The 25,514-nt window shown below is 39.2% G+C and overlaps 3 protein-coding genes across 4 annotated transcripts; 2 read left to right on the top strand and 1 right to left on the bottom strand.

Annotated features, from left to right (window-relative positions):
* Positions 1 to 2,233: 2,233 nt before the first annotated feature.
* zmp:0000001062 (GTPase IMAP family member 7) lies at positions 2,234 to 6,450 on the top strand. Its single transcript, XM_039824584.1, has 2 exons — positions 2,234 to 2,512; positions 4,718 to 6,450. Exons 1-2 carry the CDS (start codon positions 2,398 to 2,400, stop codon positions 5,683 to 5,685), a joined length of 1,083 nt encoding a protein of 360 aa, XP_039680518.1. The 5' UTR covers positions 2,234 to 2,397; the 3' UTR covers positions 5,686 to 6,450.
* A 1,001-nt stretch (positions 6,451 to 7,451) lies between these two features.
* Positions 7,452 to 15,643, top strand: LOC120574282 (DNA ligase 1-like). Of its 2 annotated transcripts, none has more exons than XM_039824582.1 (12): positions 7,452 to 7,563; positions 8,917 to 9,105; positions 9,293 to 9,355; positions 9,447 to 9,580; positions 9,686 to 9,739; positions 9,845 to 9,893; positions 10,489 to 10,719; positions 10,855 to 10,928; positions 13,618 to 13,669; positions 14,283 to 14,633; positions 14,765 to 14,822; positions 14,926 to 15,643. In XM_039824582.1, exons 2-12 carry the CDS (start codon positions 8,946 to 8,948, stop codon positions 15,098 to 15,100), a joined length of 1,401 nt encoding a protein of 466 aa, XP_039680516.1. In that variant the 5' UTR covers positions 7,452 to 7,563; positions 8,917 to 8,945; the 3' UTR covers positions 15,101 to 15,643. The 2 variants fall into 2 exon arrangements, with proteins under 2 accessions (XP_039680516.1, XP_039680517.1); XM_039824583.1 differs by having other exon boundaries at positions 7,462 to 7,563; positions 8,617 to 9,105.
* Positions 15,644 to 19,259: 3,616 nt separating this feature from the next.
* On the bottom strand, positions 19,260 to 24,204 carry ccdc97 (coiled-coil domain containing 97). The gene is made up of 7 exons (XM_039824585.1): positions 23,752 to 24,204; positions 23,457 to 23,633; positions 22,724 to 22,883; positions 21,492 to 21,580; positions 20,813 to 21,002; positions 20,513 to 20,636; positions 19,260 to 19,781 (listed from the first exon to the last, which is right to left on the bottom strand). The coding sequence occupies exons 1-7, from the start codon at positions 23,902 to 23,904 to the stop codon at positions 19,637 to 19,639; spliced, it is 1,038 nt and encodes a 345-aa protein (XP_039680519.1). The 5' UTR covers positions 23,905 to 24,204; the 3' UTR covers positions 19,260 to 19,636.
* Between the last annotated feature and the right edge of the window lie 1,310 nt (positions 24,205 to 25,514).

Raw genomic sequence — 25,514 nt, forward strand, 5'->3', positions numbered from 1 at the left:
AATGAACAGATGATCTTTGTTAAATGAACAAATGATCTCAGCTTTATGTGTGTTGTATCCAAGCAATTGAAAAAAGTGTTAAGAGTTTTGAAAAATGTGCATTTTGATCATTGGTTGTGAGTTTTGTGTCTAGAGTTTTGAAAAATTACGTCAAGGTTCTGAAATTAGTGCCAAAGTGATTGTAAAAAACTGTAATGATTGTACGAACGATGACCCAGTGAAACTATGGGTAGCTTGTGTGTGGGTGATCTAAAGTAACATTTCAACGGTATTTCACAATCAATTAGTTTTTTGAACAAATGATTGTGCAAGTGCAATATTTCTTTAAATATATGAATGCACAATGCAATGTTTTGAACATTGGACAGTCTGTGTTACAAGTGATAACCATTTTGAGTTTTGTGTCTATAGAGTTTTGAAAAATGACATCATGGTTCTGAAATTAGTGATTGTGAAAAACTGTAATTTGAGTGTGATTAAGAACTCCTGCAGATACAACTGGGCCACATTGCAAACTTCTCAACATATTAGTGAGGAAGCTGCCATGTTGCTTCTCTCATCCTGGTCTCATCTGGCCCTGCAGACTGGACCACACTTGTGGTTTACTTCTAGAATATTACAGTAGGCCACTTTGCTGATTCAGATTTGCCACTTGAGTCCACAGCACCATACTATATATGATAAACATGCACCAGCCTTTGTGAAAGTGTATGTTCTGAGAGAGAGAGAGAGAGAGATATCTCGGTTGTAACATTAAACATTTGCATGATTCTGTGCCATCTGCTTCTGCTCCAACAATACAATGGCAGTAAATATTTATATTGCTTACAAGGAGATGTCAGTTATCTTGATCAGAAAAATAATGCATTGCAAAGTCAGGACTGGTACCAATTATTTAATTTACAACACACAAAAGCACACAAGCACACAGCAGCACATCGTTTTTGTTATTTAGTTCTTTGAGTTTTATGTTGTTATGGTGTTATGTTCTAAGTCTTATTATATGTGCTTTAGTTCACTTGTTCATTCCATTCCATTACATTAAATGACATGTCATTTAGCTGGTGCTTTTATCCAAAGCGACTTACAATTAAGTAAAAGGGAGAGGGAAATCGGAGCACCTGGAGAAAACCCCATGCAGACACGGGAAGAACATGCAAACTCCAAGCAGAAAGGCCCCGGGCCACCAGGGTTCCAACCCAGTAGCTTCTGGCTGTGAGGCCACAGTGCTTACCATTGACCATTCCTTATTGTAATTCAACCACACAACACCTATCATGTATTATATTTTATTATCCAATATTGGCCAACTACTGTTTCAAGGGCTTAGTATGAGCAGTGAACCTCTAACGAGCTGGGTGATCCAGGCACAGGTCCAGCAGTGAGGAGGTCTACCATGCTCACCGTGAACTCTGGTCCAGTCTGCAGGGCCTGAGGAGACCAGACCAGAATGAGAGAGTCTCCAGTACACTTTAACTTGTTAATTTATGTTCTTCATCACATTGACATGTTCACTGGCAACTAATGTGGTCAACCATGTCACATACAATATTCTGCAGAGCAATTTAAAAAAAGCCCTTATATTTTTGCCTTTTTTTTTACTGGCTGATTTAAGATTAGAGTAAAACTATTCAATAACGCCACACATAATGCTAGGGGAATGCAGATTTTATTTAAAATGTGATTTAAAAATTATTATAATCCTATTTCTATTTTAAAACAATATCCATTCTTACTCCCTTTGTGGCTTATATTAATGAATGTTGCTCAATTAAATACTTTATATAACCCTAAATAATTAACTGTAGCTTAATCTGACAAGCTACAGGCAAAAGCTGAAGTACATTGTTCTTCTGGCAGTTATTACAGCTCTCATACTTTTATTTTGACACGTTAATGTTACTTCCTGTCCAGAGCGGATTTGTTTTAGTCAACTTTGATCTTAAGACGTAAGACCAAAATAACATTATAAACGAGACCTGTGTTCCATCAGATTTTCAATGATTATGCACATTATAAAAATGAGCCCGTATTCTCGCTCTTGGGTTAAAACGGAAACATGAATAACAAAAAAACAACAGTTGAAAAACGAGCAGTTTTCCAGTTAATTTTTAATTTGTATGGACATTGGAAAAACGAGAAAACGGAGCTCATAGTTTTGTTTTTCCGTTTTTGGTTTGAAACGAAAAACGGATTATACTTTAGGGCCCTGACCATTTTCCTGCCCTCATTACGTTTCCTGTGCAGAGTTTCACTTTCAGTTGTTTTACTGCGCAGCGGAAGGGAAGGAAAGGTGGAGAGTGGGCCGATCCGAACGAAGAAACTTTACTAAGACCAACCGGACTTCTCAGAAAGTTACCCAGAAAGTGCTGTAAACACTAACATCACTATACAGATATGGTAGTCGGCAGCTTGGGTGAAAACTGCCCTGACATCATGCCTGGTTCAGAGCGAGGTAGCACGGCAGACCTTCCTCCGCAGCGCGGCGAAGAGATGGGGGATCTGGGGGAACGTAAGTGTGAAGATGAACTCTTAATTCAAAAATCTTTAAGTCAGTCTCTCTGGTTTTAGCTGCCCATAAAGACAAATGCCACATTTGAAATAATCTGAACTTTATTTGAAAGTCTTTTTAACTTTTCCGTGTCATGGGACATCCCATCACCTTGTTACTCAATAGGCCTAGTGTTTAGTGTAGCCTAGAGTTTGCGCTGTAGTCACGTGTCTCCCTTCAGCTCTAAAGCACCAGGGGTTGTTAACCCTTGTGTTGTCTTCCCGTCGACCTGCAACTTTTTTTTTTTTTTTTCGGGTCAAAATTTTTTTTGTCTCTCTTTCCGATATTTTTGTGGGGTTTTTTTGCGCTTCCCCTCCTTTTTTAAAGATGTATGACATGCAGCAAGGGGCAGGTCGGAGTCGAACCCGGGCCCGCTGCGTCGTGGAGTAACCCTCTATATATGGGTACCCGCTCTACCAACTGAGCCATACAGGCGGCTTTCCCCCCTCTTTTAAATCTTTTTTTTTTATTTATTTTTTTTTTTTAGACATTTTGTCCATTTTTTCAGTGTTCTTGTATCATTTTTGTTTTTCAAAATGCTATAAAATTGAATAAAACACCCGAATTCAATGAAAGTATTGAACTGACCAGTTATTTTGTCGACAGTGTGGTTGAAAGAAACCCACATTTTCTGATATGGAAACTTTTTGAAAACGGGTCAAATTTGACCCGAGGACAACAGGAGGGTGAGCTGATGGTTAGGTGTTTTTTTTTTGTCTTTCTAAAACTGAAGTTTCTGCCTATTAAGCAACTCTGAAGGCAAAGTAGCCTAAGGAAAACGAAGGTCCTGTCACCACATGTCCTACTGTTGTCTCAGTTACTTTGGAGCATTCAGGTTCTGGCATTTTATCTGCTGCTGTGATTACTCCTCTGCTGTTCTTTGTGTATAAAGCTTTTTAAGTAAATAATGTTAATTATAAAGGCTAAATATATATATATATATATATATATATATATATATATATATATATATATATATATATATATATATATATACACACTATGGGGTCACTTAGAAATTTCCATTCTACTCCATTATAGATAGAATACCAGCTGATCTGAGTGGGTGTCTGATCTTTAATGCAATATCTACATTGCCCATTATCAGCAACCATTCATCAAATGTTCCAAAGGCACGTTCTGTTTACTAATCTGATATCATTTTAAAAGGCAAACTGAAAAAACATTGGAGAACCCTTTTGCACTTATGTAAGCACATAATGAAAACTGCTGCCCTGGTTAAAAAAAAACAATGTAACTGATCTCAGCTGGTATTCTGTCTATAATGGAGTGAAATGGAAATTTCTAAGTGACCCCAAACTTTTGACCGGTAGTGTGTGTATACAGTATATATATATATATATATATATATATATATATATATATATATATATATATATATATATATATACATTATCTCACAAAAGTGAGTACACCCCTCACATTTTAGTAAATATTTCATTATATCTTTTAATGGGACAACACTGAAGAAATTACACTTCGCTACAATGTAAAGTATCCTGGATCCATGAAATAACTGGCCTTTAAAAATAAAAATCTGCCTGCCTCTATGGGAATTTAACATACTGACTTTTGTTGCCAGCGGTTTAGACATTAATGGCTGTGTGTTGAGTTATTTTGAGGGGACAGCACATTGACACTGTTATAAAAGCTGTACACTTAATACTTTACATTGTAGCAAAGTGTAATTTCTTCAGTGTTGTCCCATTAAAAGATATAATGAAATATTTACTAAAATGTGAGGGGTGTACTCACTTTTGTGAGATACTGTATATGTCGGGTGATTAGTGACAAACTGCAGAAGAAATTTCAGTCAATAAAATGCAAATAAGGTTTGAGGGCATTCAGACACAGCGTCACGGTTAGCCTACATAGTTTTTTACACTGTAAAATGTTCAGTTCTGTATCTTGGTCACAATTAAAAGAAGAAAAAGAATCAAGGAATTCACGTCAAGATTGTTTGTAAAGTTTATGTTTGAAAATATTAGAATCCGATTTTTCAAGCTCTCCAATATCGATGTCAGCATTTGCCTAAAGAAATCCAGTATTGGTTGAGCTATAATGATTAGAAAAAAAAAAAAAAAAAAAAAAAAAAAAAAACTAAATTAGAAAGGGTGACCAATTAAAAAAAAAATGAATTCGCAGAGATGGAGCCCTTGAGGATCATGCTTCTTGGGAAGAGCGGGGTAGGCAAGAGCTCGAGTGGGAACACCATCCTCGGGCGGACGGTGTTTGTCTCAGACATGAAGCTGAAGAGAGTCACCAGACACTGTGAGAAAGAGACTGGGACGGTGAAGGATGTGCCTGTTGCTGTGATCGACACACCCGGCCTTTTTGAGACCATAAAAACCAAGGAGGACATGGTGCGAGATATTCTCAAGTGTGTCAAACTCCAGGAACCGGGCCCTCACGTCTTTGTGCTAGTAGTCCCCGTAGGACGGATGACTCAGGAAGACCAAGATACCAACACACTGATCCAAACGATGTTTGGCCCGAGGGTGTGGGACTACACTATCGTGCTGTTCACGCACGGGGATCGCTTGGGTGGGAAAACGATCAACGATGTCATCACGGAGAGTGAGATCGACCTCCGCAACTTCATACGCAAGTGCAGCGGCGGCTTCCATGTCTTCGACAACAAGAACCCGGGGGACCAGGAGCAGGTGACGAGCTTCGTGGCCAAAATCCAGACCCTGGTGGCCCTGAATGGAGGCCATTATTACAGCACGGACCTGTATCCCCAACCGGAGAGGAAGATTAGGGAAAAACAGGAGTGCTTACTGGCGGAGAGAAATGCTGAGATCAGCCGCAAGGAGACACTGCTGAAGGAGGAACACCAGGGACAAGACCTGGAGGCGAAGAAGAAGGACCTGTGGAGGAAAGAGGAGAACAAAACGAGAGCAGAGGCAGAGAAATACATCCGCACTACCTTCATTTTGAACTGGATCACCTTCCTGGGACTGATAGGAGTGCTAATAGGTCTGGCTCTTCAGGCACCAGTTGTGTTGATTCTGGCAGGGATTGTGATGTTCATTGGGTTTTTCTTCAAGGAGTCAATTCTTCGTCTGTTTATGTCTGGAAAAATACCGTGGCTTTCTAAGAAAATCCAATAGGTGTGCTTTGAGATAGGGAAGCGTTGTTAACAATCAGTCATCTATTACTCACATCTGTAATAGATGTTCACCTGATGAGATTTTATTTCAGAGAAATTGTTTGGAAAATGTTTGTCTTTAATGTGTCAGTTTATAATTCGAAAAGAGAAAAGAAAAAAAACTTGGGGGATTTTGTGGCTTTCTCACTCCCTTGTTTTGAATAAGGCTCTCCACCAACCCAACTGTAAAAATGTGCTAATGATGGGAGAAAAATGTAAGGTTGTGTATATTGACTATGTTTGAAGTGGTATTTGGTGTTTTATCAGCAAGTCTAGACATAAAGAATTAACTGATTTACTCGAGAAACTACTCTGTGTATTTTACGATTATATATGATTATATTGTAGTGTACAATGTGATCGTAAATGTGATGCCCACTGATGGTAGTTCAGACCATAGACTAGGGCTGCACGATATGAGGAAAATATGCGATATTCAATAACATTGTTATTATATTACTTGATATTAGTGTACTCGGTTTTGTATTTCTTTCAGTATTCTGTTAAAATACAACAAATTGAATTTAAAACAAATTTAGGGAAATCTTTTCCAACATTCTTTTATTTTCTATTTATTTTATTGGTTTGTGATTTTATCAATGGTTATTGTTTATTACTTTTTTTAAAACTGGTTGTTTAAAAAAAGTTGTTTTTCTGGTCTCCTGTAGTCTACTGCAGTCTTGTGAAACATTGTACATGGACATAATAAACAGACAATTGCACAATGCATGGTGTGTTGGCTAAAGTGTGCTGTAAACCAGAGAATTAGAATAGAACCACACCATAGCAGCCAGAGATGCCTGATGAGTGTTATAGCATGAATGCATTGTTAAAACGGTGCACTGGTGCAGTGTACAGTAGCCTACATAAGACTTAGGCCCATAGTCTAGTATATTTTCCCAACCAGACAGTGGTGTAGTCTATGTGATACGCAGGTATATGCACTAAGACAGCTCCAGGATTTCCATATAGCCTACCCACTTAAAAATGCCCAATGACACGCAACAATACACTTCCCATTATATTTTTATATATTTGGAATTGTCATCTGTGTTTTTCTTCTTCACATAGGCCAAATAAAGGAATTTCCACTGTAAATTGGTGCATAAAAGTGTATCCGAATACAGGAAATGAAGTAACTGATGCTCAAAACTTCCCTGGGAGAGGACACCCAGACCCCCCACTATGATATGCCCCCCCCCCTCCCTCAAAGGCAGATTCTGGCCAATATACATTTCAGTGTGCCCACTACAATACATTATGATTAGACTACACCACTGCAACCAGATATGGCATGTGGGATTATTTTCTGTCATCTGAAATGATGCACATATTATGCTGTGGATTATGAACATATGTCTCCCTAGTGTCGTGTGTCATTTAACGGTTGTATCTCTCTCTCCAACTTTCTAGATATAACAATCGAGTTGATAACTATGTAATATTAACAAAATAAAGCAGGCTAGGCCTATATGATCAGATTGTATCTTCAAAAACCCACCAGTCATGAATGTACAGGAAAGCGTTTAAAAGATGACTCAACTTTCACTTTCATTTCTTTTCATTTCAGGGCAGTGTTTAAACTCAGTTCCTCCACCTCCCTGAACGCACATTTCCGCCTCCATTCGCGGCTTTTTTGTCCAGGAAACGGAGCAAATCTGCCCGACACTTCTACAGATAAGCATAGGATGCGATAGTATGTTTGGGGGGGGGGGGTTTGGCCGAAGAGCCCATATGGAGCTCGCGGGGGGACGATCATCTTCAACAATGACCTGTAGTCTCTGTTGGATGTGAAGTTTCCTGCAGAAATCTCTGTATTTCCCAGTCGAAAATAAAACTGGTAGGTGCAATGCTGAATTTATTTACTCGCCATTTATTTTTTTATTGTTTTATTAAATGATTAAATAACAAGAAGTAACCCTATATGCCCTCTATGGGTGTGAGCAACGTCTGGAATGTGGAATCTATTAATTGGAAAAGAGTTTGGGAAATTCAAGTTTATTGTCAGGAACCACATGAATGATACAGTGATTTGTTTTGTACCAAGGCAGGCACTCACAGTTTAAAGCACAGAACACAACTTTACTATATAGCTTTCTAGCACAAGGATGAGCACAATATTTACATTAGTGTGTGTGTGTGTGTGTGTGTGTGTGTGTGTGTGTGTGTCAAACATGTCCATTTAATGATAATTATACCTCTCAAGTTTGTTCTGTAATTCTGTAAATCATCACCAAAGAGATAAAGGTCTGGCGAACGCATTGATGTGGTTTTTATGTTTGTGGTTTCAAATAGATGCTACACAGAGCTGGTAACAAACAGGATATTGTTTTTCGTTGTTTTTATAGGCAGTTGGTATGAACAGAGCCAAAAGTTTAAGTTCGGTAAATCTGTCTGCGACCGACACAAATGTCCCTACTACATTTTGACCTAAAATGATGTAGGCTAAGAAGGGTGAAAATTGTAGGAGAGAGAGAGAGAAAATTTGTTTGGAAAAAATGTCAGAGGATCGTGCGGCTCCCTCTGTCCTCCCCTCTAGCTCTGAAATTTGATTATAGTATCTGAGACATGTAAAAAATGTCCATTAGATGATTATTATACCGCTGAAGTTCCTCCTTTAATGTAAAAACCGTGAGTCCAACACTCCTACTAATAATACATAGCCTTAAAAATGACTGTGCTTTAAGACATGAATTCTCTGGATACATCCTGCCATGCTAACAGGAGCTGATTAGGAAATCATGAACAAGGAAAGGCTAGAATAAAACAAAATTGATGTGCATATACAGTTTATCGTCAGGGAAAAAATCTTTACCTTTCCCCCTTTCTGCTCTACTGTATTGTTCCAATTCATACTGTCCATAGGAGACTCACTGTACTTTCTTCCTCACAGTCAGACCACCCGCTTCGAATGTTATCATTGGATTGAATGGGCGTTATCAGTGGTTATCAGACCACAGGGACAGGATCCCCCACTGGCTTCCCACCTCTTAATACTGCCATTGGTTATCTGTAGGGCCAAACCAGAATCACCAGTGTCACCATCTGAAACTGGATCTGTGCATTGGCGCGCAAAATATTTTTCTTCTTGCGCCATCCAGTGGACAAAAGTATACTTTTCACAGTATACTGTTCTTCTGTTGTACTTCAATAAGACTAATAAGACTAAATCGGTTAACTTACTTTTGTAAAGAAAAGGAAGAAGAAGAAGAAGAAAACGATATGGACAGGAGAAGTAGCACAAGGAACAGAAAGATACCCAAATATCAAGAGTATTATGATGACGAGGAGGAGGAGGAGGAAGAAGAGGAATATCAGGAAGACGATGAGCAGCCAGCCACATCCACCCAGAACACTCATAACCAGAGAGCAGAGGATAATAGTGAGTCTATAGAGCCATGCCATACATAGAGCATCCATTTATCCATTTGCTACTTTTTTTTTTTATTATGTGAGTAGTTTTTGACAACACAAAAAAAGAGGGAAAATACATACACAATACTTTCTTGTACTGATATGTGCTACATGTCAACTGTGTGTGCTACTCTTGTATGATCCATTATACAAAGGACTCTTGTCTGTAACCTGTGGAAACAAAAATGGCATCCTGCATGTGAAAAAGCTATACAGGGGTAAGCAGAATCTATAATTCATAAAGAAGTAGACACATTGTTGTTGTTTTTTCCTATCCTATATGTTATTAATTTGTGTTGCTGTGTTTAGGTGAGGTGTGTATCGAGTCTGAGGGCCGCTGGTTTTCTCCCGGTGCCTTCGAGGACTTTGGGGGTAGAGCCTCCAGTAAAAAATGGAAAACAAGTATTTCCCATAATAAAAAGCCTCTGCAGTTCTTGTTTGAGGTAAGGTTTTGTTGTTCTTTATGCAAAGTGCACTTTTCTTTATTCAAGAAAAATCAGAACAAACTGTAAATGAACTGCCTAACCAACTTCTGACTTTTATCACAGCAAGGTTTGTTGAACACCAGAGGATTTAAAAAGAGAAGAACTGAGACTATCAAGGTAACTGGACGTCCGAATACAATGGGATATACAGTACATTGATGCAACTCGGTTACAAAGAATCTTGTATTTTATTTTTTATTTTTATTTTCTTCTTTCTCCCAGCAAAAGAAAATCCTGTCACGTAATTGCATATCAGAGAGCCAGTCTGAAGGTTTGTTAAGTTCCTGTACTGTCACTTAAACAAGTAACTAGATCAAGGGTGTAACTTTGGGTTCAACATTGTGGGGGGGGGAGGGGTTGAGATCTCCAACTATCAAGTGAGGTGCCGGGACATGTCTGCGTGTATTGATAAAAAAAGCTACAAAAACATCGAAAGAATTGTAGAAAAAAACGTGTGAAAAGCGACAAAAACGGTGAAAAACCTTGGAAAAAAACTCGAAAAAAAGAGACAAAAACTTTGTAAAGAATAACCTCAAAAAAGGCGAAAAAAAAACTCTGGAAGAAGCAACATAAACTTTGGAAAAAAAACTCCAGAAAGGTGTCGATAACGTGGAAAAATTGTTAAAAAAAACAATGAAAACGCAAAAAAAATACGTCCAAAAAAGCTACAAAAAATTCGGAAAAAGCCCAAATTGGATCCCCTATGTAAATTACGCCTGATGACCATGATTTAGATTAAACAACAACAAGCAGTGTGCATGCCAAGTTAATATTAATTTGATATACATTCTTTTTAAATGTTTAGCCCTACCAAGTAATAAATAACAATTACCTAAAGTTGACCTTTTATTATATCCCTTTCAAAGAGTCAGACATACAGTCCACGGAAGAATCGGAGGAAGACGACGTTAAAGATGACAGCTGGTTTCCAGGCAGTGAAGAACTGACACAGGAGACAGAGGAGGGAGATGAGGAAAGAGTAGAGGTTGAAGATGGAGGGGACGTGGTAGATTCAGGAGTTGACGAGAGCAAAAAAGAGGAAGATGAAATGGAAGCTGAGGATATGCCTCCTGTTGCTGAAAACGACGAAGACGACGGTGTGTTCGAAGGCGATGTTTCCTACAGAAGTCATCGTCTGTAGAAAAACTATTATTGAAATGAATGTGAGCATGTCAGGCCACTACAGTAAGTGTTTACCTGTGGATGTGTGATATCACTCCTTTTTCCGACAGACGTCATCCTTTTGACATCGGAGAAAAATGAATTGCAGAAGGAAGTAAAAGTCGTCCTCAAAAGGCTTCCAGAGGTAATGTGGGAGAGAAACTGTGGAGTTGTTTCCTGCTTTAGTGTGTGTGCATCAGCCTCTGTATTACAGTATGTCTCAAAACACTAAGAAGCTTTTTGCCGTGCTTACGCTGTGGCTCTAGAATGGCAATGTTGGTCTGACATTGGTTTGTTTGGCGCGCCACTGCTCATGGTGGGGGGGATTCGTGGTCCCCAGTGGATCAATCGTAATGACTTTGGTGAGCCCCTGACTTTCCTCTAGCGCCACCATGAGGTTGATGTTTGTGGTTTTGTGTGAAATATGTCTCAACAACAACTATTGATGGATTCCCATAAAACCTAGCAAACACTTTAAGGACTTCCTCAGGATAGTCTATATCGACAACGTTGCATTTCCGGGATTGTTCAGGTGCCGCCGGAAATTCCGATGGATTTTGCTCATTTTCGGGCCGGATGTCCGTCACCTTCCGATTTCTTTGTGTTGGAATTTTAAAGCTACATTGTGTAAGAATTTCTCCCATCTAGCGGTGAAATTGTATATGACAACCAACTGAATATTACTTTCTAGCCCCTCCCATTCCGATCGCGTTTTAACTCCTACGGTGGCTGTGTTATTTAAGAAGAACGACTTTGTCCGTGAGTGTTCCTTCCAGTGTAATAATAGTTTGACATTTTCGTTATTTTGGTACCATTTTATTGCTAAAATCAGCTATCAGGTTCCCAAATGAATGCAAGCTAATGTTAGTAAAGTATCAGCGTGATCCTCTATCTCCAAAAGGCTTTCAAATCTGCCGGCAGATCGAGTAATCTCCCCCTGGCATTCGTCATCGTGCCAGCGCGAAAGGCGGAGGTATGTCCCTCTTTGGCTGATGTATTTTAAAGATGGAGGCGCAACATAGCAGAATACATACAAGCGACTCGCTTGTATGTATTCTGAATGTTTCGGAATGGCAGATTCTACGCTTACGAGAATACTTTCTTTAGTTGGTGGAAGTAATTACACATGAATGAGCACACATTTGTGAAAGAACAAAGGGGTTTTTGCTAAGAATGAACTCAAAAAATAACACAATGGTGCTTTAAACAGTGTATTTCTGAGGACTATGGTTAACTGCTCCTCAGATCTCTGCAGGGTAAATCCAGACAGCTAGCTAGACTATCTGTCCAATCGGAGTTTTCTGTTGCACGACTAAAACTACTTTTGAACGTGCACATGTTCCACCAAAACAAGTTCCTTCCCGAGAATATTTTTGCAGAGGCACCGTTTCTCCGTCCACCCAAGACGATTGCGATTGGTTTAAAGACATGCCAATAAACCAGAGCACATCCCATCCCCGAATGCTGTGTGGACTAGCCAGACCCTCCTCCGCAGCGTTGTGGAGAAAGGTCTGACAATGCAGACTATCCTCAGGTTCAACTGTAATAACTTTGGCTAACGCCAATCATCAGGTCAAGATTTTAATTTGTCAAATACTTTGAATTAAGATTTAATAACTACAAAACTAATGACATTCTCATGAGCGTTTAGTGCTCATTAGTAACCGTTAGGAGTAACGTCAGACGTTGTCATCTACTGATCTTATGGAGGAGTTTTATTAACTCCAAATAAATAAGGGAGTAAACTACACAGAGGAACCGCTTGTTAGGCTCTCGTTTTTGACCCAGAACTCAAGAGACAGGCAACACGGACACAGAGGAGCAGTTAAAGAGTTTATTTTACAATCTGGAAATGTGCAGAGAGGAATTAGTACAGGTTGAGTGACTCCTGGTTGGGACTGAAGCTGGAGGGGAGGCGGACTGGAGTGTGGTCAGGCAGAACTGAGACTCGACGTAGGGCGGCGAAGAGAGTCCAGTCTTCACTCACCCAGGTGGTCAGTACGAGGGAGCGAGGAGAGCTGAGTGGCGAGGTGAGCAGGCAGCAGGCAAGCAGGTCACAGCAGGGGAGCAGCAGGTAGGTAGCAGGTTCAGAACGGGATCTGAGTTGAGGAGACAAACGTTAACTGGGGCACAAAGAAGTAATCAACACTGAGCAAGAATGCAGGGAAACTTAAGAGCAGAATCTCTAGTTGTAAATTGTGAGCCAAGTTACCACTAGTATGGTTGTGACGAACTGGCGCTGAAAAGGTGAACAGCCCGGGTAGATAAACTGCTAGGTTGATTAGTGGAATGTGCTGCAGCTGAGCTGGAACAGAGCAGGAGAGAGTGGCCACGCCCCTTGACCTAGATCCTCTTGGAAGCACCTCTCGCCACAGACAAACACACAGACAACTAGGGCTGTGCTCCACTGAAGAAATTCTTAGTCGACTAACACTCATTCAATTGTATCGACTAATCGATCAGTTGATTTAATCGACAGATCTGTAAATATGAGTTTCTCCGCAAAGAGTCATGCAAAAGCACCACTTTAATTATTGTGTTTACCAGAGATGTGCTCGTACGTTTCTTGGAAATAACTCATTCAGCATGAAAAAGCATAAAACATGACTAATCGACTAAAGAAATCTAAGTTGACTGAGACCAAAACGACCGATTAGTCGACTAATCAACTAAGAGGGAGCAGCCCTACAGACAACAAACACAGGGAAAAAGGGAGAGGACAGGAAAACAGACAGACCCATGACACCGCTATACTCCTCATACTCTCTGTTAGTGATAGCACATTATTGCACCATTATTATATAGTGCTCTCATGATTCTGTATGTGCTCTAAGTTTCAGACCACGAGAGATTGTCAGCCCAGCGGCATGGAGCATCCACTAGAAGGTTTGTAAATATTCATGTAATATTTGTCCTACTCAAACATATTGGTGAGTGAGCAGTGTGATTAAATCAGTTGGACACATTTGTGGGGTAACGCTCATAACGCATCTTTCCCGATATGAGGAAAATATGCGATAGCGTTGAATATCGCGATAACGATATTACCCGCGATAAATAAACAGATATTAAAGTGTACTCAGTTCTGCATTTCTGCTGCTTTCAGTGTTATGTTAAAATACAACAAATTGCTGGTTAAATCAAAAACAAATTAAAGGAAATAATTGCCAACATTCTTTTATTGAGCAAATTGAACAACTGAATTGAATATAAAAGGCACAACAAAAATAAGAATGACAGTTAGATTTTAGAGTGCAGTTTTCTACTGATATCTTCTTGAGTGTCTTTCGCGATATATCTCAGCCTTTCACGATGTGTTTATTGCGCCAGTTGATATGACGATTAAAAAAAACGATATATTGTGCAGCCCTAGTTAGTATGTACTCTGTTTTAATATCTTGACAGACCAAAGTCAAGAAAGAAAAAAATTCCACATTATTATTTAACTTTGTAATCCACGTTGATTCTGTTCTGTAACCTCAGTTTTGTTTGTGAGCAGACAGCTGGTGTAAGCCATTGGATGGGGATGCGGAAAGTGAAGAGGAGAGAGAGCACAGTGGTTCGGCAAAAGATGACCCCGTTGATCCCTCACACATGTCGGACCCACCCATCCTTGGGGGACAAAGTAATGAAAGAAACGAAGATGGACAGAGAGAAATCAAAACTGGAACAACTCTGTGCACACCAGTGGCCTGGGCCCCGGACATCCAACCTGAACTCCTGAATAAACCTGAAGACATCGGCTCAACCAGCAATCACACTGCCGAACTCCGAATCTCCCCTGTTCTGTTAGTCACACAGGGAACCGAAAATAGAGATGTCGCCACAAACACAGAACCCATTCAGAGAGGTATTAAGGATGAGAGCGTTCAGGCAATGAATATGTTGTTCAGAAACCAAAAGAGAAGTACATTTTAGTTGTTTGTGCAAGACAAAAACTGCATTTCAAATTGAAATACATGTTTTATACTATCTGTACAGATGCCACCTCCTCTGGCCATGATGCAGCACAATCACAAGTGATCAAAATAGAGAAAAGGTAAGGTCTAATAGTCACATTATTTGGATATTTGGATTATTTTGGATTATTTGGATAAACAAAGATGCTTCAAGGATGTTAAATATGTTTTTTTTCCACGCAGTGCCTCAGACAGCACTCAGGCCTCCGACATAGTGGAGGGTCCAATCTCCACTCAGTCTAATCTGGATACAATGGACCTTGACCAGCTGAAGAGAGAGAAAATAAAAATGCAACTAAAAGTTTTTAAGTTGCAAGATGAATACTACACTCTGAAAATTAAGAAACTCAAAAAATGAAATTCTTTTCATTGGAGCCTAACTGTAAGGTTGACAATATGGACAAGCTTGCATGGTGCAGCCACAACCAAAACAACCCTTTGACAACTGGATACAATCGTGTTGGCTAGTTTTAAAAGGACTATGACAGTGACATCATCTTTTTCCATTAAGAAACTGAAAGCAAAATACAACCAAGCATAAATTGTTATATATGACTATAAAAAAGGTAACAGAAATGAAATCTTACAGATATGTATTGAAATCTGAAATTGTTATCCCAAGTCTTGGCAATCAGGGGAAACAAAAATAAACTCTGTAACTAACAAAAATATGAAACAATTTGATTTTTTCCCCCCATAAAAGTCCATACGCTTTTATCCAAAAAGTTATTTGTGTCATCCTCGATGCATTATCTGTCTGCTATTTGACATCAGTAGGCCGAATCACACTCAATTCAATCTCTAGGCTCCTATCTGCTAGGACCAATGGTGGATGAGATCAATAGACCTTTTTCACGGCAGACATGTTGACATATCATAGTAGGAAAAGCACGGGTGTATTCCAAACCATTAATGATGGCTGCGTTCCACTTAGGAGAGGCCCTGGTATTGGGCATGCTGACTCACTGAAATATCTTACTGGGACACTTGATGGAATTGAGCCATCGTTAAGGTTATCAATTTCAGCTGTGCTTTTCCTACTATGACAAGTGTTAGGTTGTAAAAAGTTAAAACCATGCTTATGTTTTGAAAACATTGTTTAATGGGGCCTGCAGCTAAATCTAATCAAGTAACTACACTAATCAGCATTTGTCAGGCTCACACCTTCTCTAGCTTCTAGAGAATCAGAAGAGGTCATATCAGTCATTTAGCATACAGGAGAAAGCTCCTTGTCTCCACACATGGAGATCTATTCTGTTTTGGGGGAGCCACCCCCTGTTGGGCCAGACTTGTTTAGAACAAAGAAAATGTGTATCTCTGTAAACTTGAATATAATCAGCACTACCATGATAAATGACCTTTGTCTGTGACCTGTAGTAAACTTGAAATTCAGAGGTGTGTCCTTAACCTGAGAAAGAGAGGAATAAATGTGGGATCAGGAGAAAGATTCGGGGCTTCAATCTGTGACCCCGCAAGGGAAGCATTTTGAAGACCGTTGTTTACAGTGTATTGTTTTGTCATGTCGCATGGCTGCTAACTGTGACCCGACAGGGGAAGCATGTTTTGCAGTCTGCTGCTGGCAGTGTTTTATGTTTTATGTTTGATTGAGTTTTGACTGTCGTTTTCATCGTGTTGTTTTATTAAACCTTTTGCTTAACTTTCAATTCGACCCCAGCCTCTCCTTCCTCCAGAAATCAAACGATCACATCTCTTAGAGTATTCTTCACACACACACACACACACACACACACACACACACACACACACACACACACACACACACACACACACACACACACACACACAGTAAATAAGGCCTGTAAGGCCTCTGTATTCGCTGAGCAAACTTGATCATATAACTTCATGTGATTGGTAGTGGTGGGCAGATCGAGGCTTCGTGAAACAATGAAACAGTTGAAGCAAAAGTGCCATATTGTGTCGAGGCTTCGAAACAATCCGACCCCCGTCTCAACGGTGACACCTAGTGGTCACTTGCAGGTGTTGATCTGAAACAACCTTGACAACAAGCCATTAGAAAAAATATGTGAAGCTTGTAGGCTCCTCACTGTGCATAATGTTATTTTGGTCATGAAAAATGAATTAATAAAAGAAATCAAGCCACAATGTCTCACTTTTTTATAGATTTTTATTCCAAAATATTCATTTCTCTGCTGTGGAAGGACTTAGCCTACTTCTTTTTTTACAGATAATGTCTCCAGCCTTTGAAAAAATCCTCACACAAGGGACACTTGTTGCTGGCATGCAAAGATATTTTTTTAGCAAGGACATACAAATGAGGAAAGATTACTGCTCTCTCTAAAAAATGTTATGAGGAATATTGTTAGATGTTCCTTTTAACATATGGTTCCTTTAACATATGGTCGTATTTATCTTCTCAATTCTCAGCTGTTTAACCAGAGCTTGTAACATCAAGTATTTTTATGTAGTTTGGTTTTGCATTTGTGACTGTCTTGTGTTTATGTCTTGCTGCAGAACAAATTGCCCTACGGGGACAAATAAAAAGTCTAATCTAATCTTTCCAGTAAGTTAGGGGATCATGAGTTCTGGGCAAAAACGCATAGTTGAGGTATTTTCTCTTCCACTGTAGCATCAGCTACATGTAGCATTGTGTATCATCTTGGTTTCACGGATACGATCATCAAAACGTTCCCATAAACTGTCCTGTGTTTCTACTGGTGTTGATGTTGATTATGATGGGCCTGATGTTGACATTTGTGGCTCTGAATGAAAATGAAAACGGAGCTTCCATTTTTATCTATCTATCTATCTATCTATCTATCTATCTATCTATCTATCTATCTATCTATCTATCTATCTATCTATCTATCTATCTATCTATCTATCTATCTTAATCTATATCTATGTAGCTATATATGTATCTATCTATTAATGTGTCACTGTATGTAGGCTATGCTCTGTCTGTCTCTAGCCTATCAGTCAATGTGTAAATTTAAATGTAAGCCTAAATATAACTAAACAAATCGCACTATAAATGTCACTATATCACCAAAAATCCGCTATCTCAACAAAGCTTCGGAACGTCAGTTTCGCGTCAGCCATCCCTAGTGATTGGTTGACAGAGCTGTCAGTCAAGGCGTCACTATCCAAGCTGTCGTCCGGCTAACGCGAATACATCGGGGTTTTTTTGTACAAAAAGATGACTAAATACAGTAAATAGCCGTTCAATCGCGGATTTATCGCTATGAAATTACTTGTGTTAGTCTCCAAAAAGCCTCTGTCTTTCAGGCCGGATTACTAAGCTTCTGGAAGGGCTACAAAGACACCGAAAGCACTTGTTGAAAAGCTGAAGCTATCAGCTAATGAGCTAAAAACATCGAGAAGCAAAACGGAGATTACATGAGGTGATTTTTGGATTCGTAATTGTTTATGTATGTTACAACCACACTGTAATTCCATGATGAATTAGAATTATAGAATTAAAAAGCTTCTGGATGGCCTACAATTGTTACACAATTGTGTAATTTAGAGGACCTCATTGAAACGGCGAATCTCTCCGCTTCTCAACAAAAAACCATATAAATTATGTATTGTTATGTCGCAAGCGACAGCATCGACTTTAGAAGGTGAAAGCTAAAATGAGTCCCTCCCAGTAATCTGGGCCAATTTAATACTCGGAGCCACTTGATGAATATGGACCAAAATGTCAACTTGACCTTAATCATTGTGAAAGAAAATGATTGTACCGTTTACCGGCCATGACTGTAAGTAAAGATGGTACCAACATGACCAAAGATGTGCATCAGAAGTGTAGTTTGTGAAATGACATTTTGTCTGTGAATGTGAAGTAAACCATATATATATGTATATATATATATATATATATATATATATATATATATATATATATATATATATATATATATAAAATTTCAATATGGACTAGTGCAATATCCAAATTGTATTCTACAGACAAGAAAAAAAATCTTTTTTTGGTACAAATACTTGCAAAATAATCTCACTTTAATATATATTTTCAATGACAATGAGAATAATGCTAAAATGAGCATTCCCTCTAATGTTGTGAACCATATTGCATTTGCAATATCAATCAAAATATATATCAAAAATAAGATATTTTCCTCATGTGTGTAGCACTACTTTAAAGCGGGGAAAAAGCAGGACACATCGTATTGTGTTTATATAACTACTCTAGTAAAGAAAACAAATGAGTGGAAAAGGATCAGAGAAATTAGTTCCCCATAATGTTCAGTATGTTTTTGAGAAATGTTAATACTTTCTTTACTGGAACTCCTTATAGAACACATGCTATTTCCTGCGTGTGTAAATTGATGACCGTAAAGTTTTTGCAATATTGTTAAGAATTAACATTGATGCCTTTTATTGTATATTATACGCATGGCCTTTGCCCACATGGTGCTGACTGTGGCAGAAAACAATATTGTAGGAGTAGCAGTTAATTAAAAGTAGTGGTTCATGTTTGTAAAATTTTAGCAGATGAAAACAAAATGCCAAAATGACTTTGCTAAATGTTTATTAATTGCGTCTAATTTTTGAATGTGTATTTCAGCCAAAACTTTATTTTCTTCCTGTAAGGTGATTTTATCCTTGTTCTTCGTTTGGCTTATGTTGACATTTGTAGATTGTATTTGTGCAGGACGTAAACAAGGTGAAAAGAAAACTGCAATCAGTCATCCGGTCTTTAGTCCTTTTGTCAGAAGGGCATTATATCTATATTTGCAAAGACTCAAAAACATTACTTATTACAAGCTACAGTATGTTTGCATTCACGTTAAAAAATGAAATACATATCCTTATTTTGTACATTTGTATTTACAGTTCAATCAAAGCAGTGAGTGTGACAGTTGTTACTACAGTTCTAATAATACAGCCACTATTCTGTCATATTTTCTTCCTCTTCATCATTTTCCACCTCGTCTTCCTCCTCCTCCTCATCATCATCTTCATCAAAGTATTTATCCTCCGCATCTCTGCTGACTATGTCCAAGTTGTCGTAGTCCGGGTTCTCGTCCACCTCACTGTAACGGACGGACGCACACACACCTAGTTACTTTTTCTGGACATAACTTTAACATAACATTATTTTAACAATATTAATCCACTGTAAATTAGCTACTATGTTGTTCCTAATTTAAAATGTAACCGTAGTAGAATAAATCTCGCAGGCATCTGTGGTCAGGATACCAGTATCTGCAATGTGTTTACATATGAAATTTGCCACTAATGACATTAAATCCACTTAGTTTTAATAAAAAAAATATATAGGATCTCAATGTTATTAGCACTTTAAAGCAACACTATGTAACTTTTAGCTGCAGCTGTAGTTCCAATGAGACAACCTGTAGGGGGACCGAAGCGGGAAAAATTACATAGACTACAAATCAAGTTTCTCGGTGCCACTCTTATTTACAAATGAAGCTACACGGTGGCGCTACAAGCAAGTCCACCAGCCACTTATAGTTTATTTAAACGTTTTTGAAACAACATAACCATGTTTATTGTCAAAGATTAAAAAAAAAAATCCCACTCACTCAGAAGTTATTTACTTATGTTATAAAATATCTTTCTGTTGCATTTTTCATAAAATATGAAATAAATCACATGTATTACTTATTTTAAAGCCCCAAATATCCTGAGCAGGACCAAGTAGATGTTTATATTTATAGTGATACACTGTTCAGTGTCTGTGTAATCCAAATGCAGGCTTTATATATCGTAAAGTTGCCCATTAAGTGGTGGTTTGGCTGACCTGTAGTTGAAATCCTTGTCTTTGCCATCTAGGAAGCGCTGGTGCATCTGACTGATGAACTCCTCCCTGAGCAGAGCCTTCTCCTCTGGCGTGGGCTCCCATTCCTTCTGCTGGACGGTAATATCTACAGTGGGAACACAAGAGAGCGACACGTGATGGCTGACAGAACAGAGAGGGAAGCAGTCAGAGTAAGCCAAGGAAAAAAGGAGACCAGAGACCAACCCAGTTTCCTTCTTTGTCTCTTCACTTCACTTCAATCCACAGGCACTACACTTATTTTATAACTTCGGCCTCTCTCACCATTGTCTTCATCCTCGTCTTCCTCCTGTGCTCCCTCCTCTCTCTCCTGTTCCTCCTGCAGGCGACTCTGGATGAGACGCTCCTGGTAGGAGTTGAGGAGGAGGTGGGCGAGCCCTCCTGTGCTTCCTGCTGGTGCCCCTGGTCCCCGCTGTGCATCGTCCAGCATGGCCTCCTGGGAGCGCTCCAGCACCTAAAAACACATTTAGAACTTACTAAAAAGAATTAGGGATGTCCCGATCGGATCGGAGCTGATATGGGCTTTTTTTTTTTTTTTTTAACTGATCGGGGATCAGTAGTCACCTCAATCACTTTACTCCGATCTTTTAACGTCAGTAAATTCTACACCATTCTAAGTAGAAGTTGATTTTAAATGTGAGTTTTACAGAAATGCACTAAATGTATTGAGCTGAAGACATCTTTTAGTTACTTTGTTTACTTAGTTATTTTTGTAAATAAAAAAAAAAATTGTATGGAGCTCTATTATCTAGGCAAATACAAGTATCGGATCGGGACTCGGTATCGGCAGATATTCATTATTTAAAAATGGGATCGGGCCAAAAAAGCTGGAAGGGAACATCCCTATAAAAAAAAAACAAGCCGAGTATAAAAATGCTTCCTAAACTGAACATTGAATGACGAACTAAAACTGTGACAGCGCTGGCGCTACATCTGCTCTCACCTCCTCATCAGTCAGGTACTGGCCAATATATTGTTCATACAGCAGCGGCTCCCTCATCCGCATCTGCTCATCGTTGAAATACTCGCCCTCTAGAAGAGGAGGTGGGGCAGAGGAACAGAGGGATGACAAGGTGGGAAGGAAAGAAAAGCACAGCGGTTGTGTTGAACGCATAGTTGACATACTTCATCTAGTATACAGTACATACAACTGCCAGTAATTGGTGTAGAGATTGTTGGGGTGGCAGCAGATAGTATCTCAGCAGTGGATTTCTTAAAACCTTAAACTATGTGCTTGATACCACTAGTGGCAATTGGAAAATATGTTATAATACGGTATCTATATTTGTGTGAACCTTTAAAAAAGGTCCCATGGCATGAAAATGTCACTTTATGAGGTTTTTTTTAACATTAATATGAGTTCCCCCAGCCTGCCTATGGTCCCCCAGTGGCTAGAAATGGTGATAGGTGTAAACCGAGCCCTGGGTATCCTGCTCTGCCTTTGAGAAAATGAAAGCTCAGATGGGCCGATCTGGAATCTTCTCCTTATGAGGTCATAAGGAGCAAGGTTACCTCCCCTTTCTCTGCTTTGCCCGCCCAGAGAATTTGGCCCACCCATGAGAGAGAGACATCATGGCTTCCAAACGAGCAAAGTGGCAGTTGGTCAATTGGTCTATATAAAAGAGACTTCAGATACAGTATTAGGGGACCACTAAGGTCTATATAAAAGAGACTTCAGATACAGTATTAGGGGACCACTAAGGTCTATATAAAAGAGACTTCAGATACAGTATTAGGGGACCACTAAGGTCTATATAAAAGAGACTTCAGATACAGTATTAGGGGACCACTAAGGTCTATATAAAAGAGACTTCAGATGCAGTATTAGGGGACCACTAAGGTCTATATAAAAGAGACTTCAGATACAGTATTAGGGGACCACTAAGGTCTATATAAAAGAGACTTCAGATACAGTATTAGGGGACCACTAAGGTCTATATAAAAGCATCCAAAGAGCACCATGTCATGGGACCTTTAAAAGAAAGCTTTTTTCCCTAGTTTTACCAGATTTATGTTGCTTGCCTACACCATTTAAGAATGATTTACAATAATTTTAACACAGCTATGGTAAAATGAGTTTACAAAGCAGAGCATGTCTTATTGAGAGAGCCAGTACAATTCTTGTACTAAAGAAGTCTTAACTGGGATGAATGTATATATATATATAGCCCCTACCCCTCTGGAGAGCCCTGAGGGCAGCGTAGCGCTGGTTGCGAACCCTTGTTCTGTTGGTTGATGCAGCAGATCGTTTCTCTATCACATTGCTGTAGTGAAGAGCCCGTGGATCTGAGCTGACGTGGGCAAACGCGGACAGGTTCTGGGGTTTGAGGTAGGCCTAAAAATAAAAACAATTCAAATAGGTTAGCACAAAAACTATGTCGCCAGTATGCTAAATATCTTTGCCAAATGGTGACTGTGCTGTGCCCCTTTAGGCTATTTTGTGATTTGTGATATTGGGATACATTTTTGCAATTTTAAATAAAAACATAAAAATACAGAGACTAATACTATCTTTATTAACAATTCAGAAAATGCATGAAATCAGAAGGGCAGTCCAATGTGCAAGGATCAAGCCTAGTCTTAAACTAAGGTTGCTTTTTAACTGTATTACTTTATTGTCCACAACTAGTTTTAATTTTATCCTGGGAACTGCCTTTGTCGGATGTAGAAGCTGATAGGCCTGCTTTGTGGTCTAAGAAATTACAGTTAGACCTTTCATACCACTAGTAACAACAGTATCCAAAGGTGAATATTTTTAAGAGTTTTTAATTTATCATTGTACTCGTATTGTGTGTTAAGATGTACCTATCAGCCTACATAAGAGCCCCTTTCAGCTGCTGCCCACATAGCCTACACACAAATGTGTGGGTAAATAAACACATACACACACTGAGCTGTGTACACGTACATGGTACCTCTCCAGGAACACCAGAGGCCTGCTCCTGTACTGATGCAGTAGCTCTTCTCTGCGCTGCTTCAGGGTCAGTTCAGCATCTCCTTTCTGCTGGCTCTTCACTGGGCTTCCACTCCTGGCTATGGACTCTACCATGTCATTTACGCAAATGGACTCAGCGTGGCTCACGTACTGTATGATAAGCAGACACCCAATCAGTAAAACTGAAAGATAATGCAGTGTGCAGATATTTGCATTAACGTTATACGTAATTATGTATACAAAACAGAGGTAACTGGTTATCTCTCACCGGAGTGTCTTGTCGTGGCTGCTGGGTGTCTGCGGGCTGGTGGAAGTCACATCGCTGGGACCGTGTCACCGGTTCTTCTGGTAATTCACTCTCGTCTTCACTTTCACACAAACTCGGTTGTGTTTTAACTGGAGGATCGATTTCTCCCCACATAATGGACTGTTAACCAGGTTACTAACTGGTTTCCAGTGGCTCCTATAGTAGAAAGCTACGGTCAACGAACTTTAGCGATAAACTAGCTACCTAACGTAACGATTACGTACGTTGTCAGGTTATTCTTGACCTTAACGTTATAGACCCCGAAAATGGCTGGAAATTTGTCTCTTTAGTGTGAACATTCCCGCGTGAAAAATGTAATTTTAACAAGTTAATTACAAACATTCGCTTCTCTTGTTTAGCATTAGCTATGTTTTTCCGCCATGTTGGTCCGTCATAATTATTGCCCCCCCCTGTTTCTGTGACTGAAAGAATGGTTCCGCCCCGGTCGCTGACGCGCCTATGCTGTTGATGTTTGATTCTAAAAACATAATGCAACATTTAACAAAACGTGTTACTTTCATATGAAGCAGGATGAGAGGCGGTTATATATTAAGGTTATATATTTAAGGTATGGCTACTATTAAAGATATTAGGTCCAAAGAGTTTATTTTGAGACATGAAGTGCTTTGGTGTTTTGAGTGAGTTTTGAAAGTGAGGTTAACTTTTTGGCCAACCAAGACACATAATGGAGACTGTAGTGGTTTGAAAAAATGGCTTCAGTAGGCCTACTGATTGATGCTTTATTGTGAAAACAAAGCTATAACAGCACTAGATGACATTGATGACTGAAGACAAGACTAGCAATAATTCCATACTTAGAGTGATGTTTTTTGTCTAGTGCACTTGTTCCCAAAGTAAAATAGATAAAATAGAGGAATTGCGGAATGCTCCAGACCAACTGTGCAAATTATTTTGTGCTAATTTAAATGGAAATCCCTTTTGAGAACATACATAAAGCATAATATCAACTGACATGATATGGGTCCTGCTTTATTATCTGAGTTTAAATCCCTGTCTTGAAGAGGGTGCTGCTATCAAAGTGTAGTTTTAAGAAGATCTTCTTATATGTCAGTTTTGTGCTTACTTGTTGCATATTCCCAAAATAAATTGTGCTTAATTGAAATACCATGCATAATGGGGCCAGGGACTAGCACACAAAGTACATATTGCGCAGAGTGGGAGTAATTGGGGTTTAGGTTGGGGACCCGCACATCTCATTTTTTTGCCAAGGGGTCCCCTAACGTGTTAATCCGGCCATGTATATATGCATATGAGTGTGGGAGAATTTTTCACCTCTTCTTTTCTTTGTTGAAAGGAAAAACTGTTAGTCTCTATTTATATTTATGATTTTCAATGTGTCTGTCTTATGTCTTGCTATTGATTTTTTATATTTTTTTATATTGTGAACCTTTCTTTAAATTTCATGGCCTCCTTATCAGTGCTGATTAATATTTAGCAACCAAACAATGCTAAAAGTAACAAAAATGTCGTAAAGGCGCATCCCATTTTTATCAGGACAGGTGTGCTGAGCGAGTGAACTTTTCACTGTGGAACCTGGAAGCGCGCGGCAGCAGAGAGATGCCACTCCATGGTGTCACTCTTTTAGAAATAAAAAATCAGTTTGGCCATTTCATTCTCATCATGAGATAAACTGTTACGGACAGACAACTGACTGGTTGACTGGTTGGTCGGTCGGTCCCGCGCGAACGGGACTTTGTCACGGC

Source organism: Perca fluviatilis, chromosome 15 (genome assembly GCF_010015445.1).
Source record: "Perca fluviatilis chromosome 15, GENO_Pfluv_1.0, whole genome shotgun sequence".
In the NCBI taxonomy this organism is placed as follows: Eukaryota; Metazoa; Chordata; class Actinopteri; order Perciformes; family Percidae; genus Perca; species Perca fluviatilis.

Excerpts from the sequence above, each read along its gene's own strand:
- ccdc97 (XM_039824585.1), bottom strand. The coding sequence starts at position 23,904 with ATGTGGGGAGAAATCGATCCTCCAGTTAAAACACAACCGAGTTTGTGT. Across the intron at positions 21,581-22,723 it reads CCTCAGGGCTCTCCAGAGGG|AGGGCGAGTATTTCAACGAT; the intron begins GTAGGGGCTATA and ends CTCCTCTTCTAG. Across the intron at positions 21,003-21,491 it reads AGTACCTGACTGATGAGGAG|GTGCTGGAGCGCTCCCAGGA; the intron begins GTGAGAGCAGAT and ends ATGTGTTTTTAG.
- LOC120574282 (XM_039824582.1), top strand. The coding sequence starts at position 8,946 with ATGGACAGGAGAAGTAGCACAAGGAACAGAAAGATACCCAAATATCAA. Across the intron at positions 9,356-9,446 it reads TGTGAAAAAGCTATACAGGG|GTGAGGTGTGTATCGAGTCT; the intron begins GTAAGCAGAATC and ends TGCTGTGTTTAG. Across the intron at positions 9,894-10,488 it reads ATCAGAGAGCCAGTCTGAAG|AGTCAGACATACAGTCCACG; the intron begins GTTTGTTAAGTT and ends TCCCTTTCAAAG.
- zmp:0000001062 (XM_039824584.1), top strand. The coding sequence starts at position 2,398 with ATGGTAGTCGGCAGCTTGGGTGAAAACTGCCCTGACATCATGCCTGGT. Across the intron at positions 2,513-4,717 it reads GATGGGGGATCTGGGGGAAC|AGATGGAGCCCTTGAGGATC; the intron begins GTAAGTGTGAAG and ends ATGAATTCGCAG.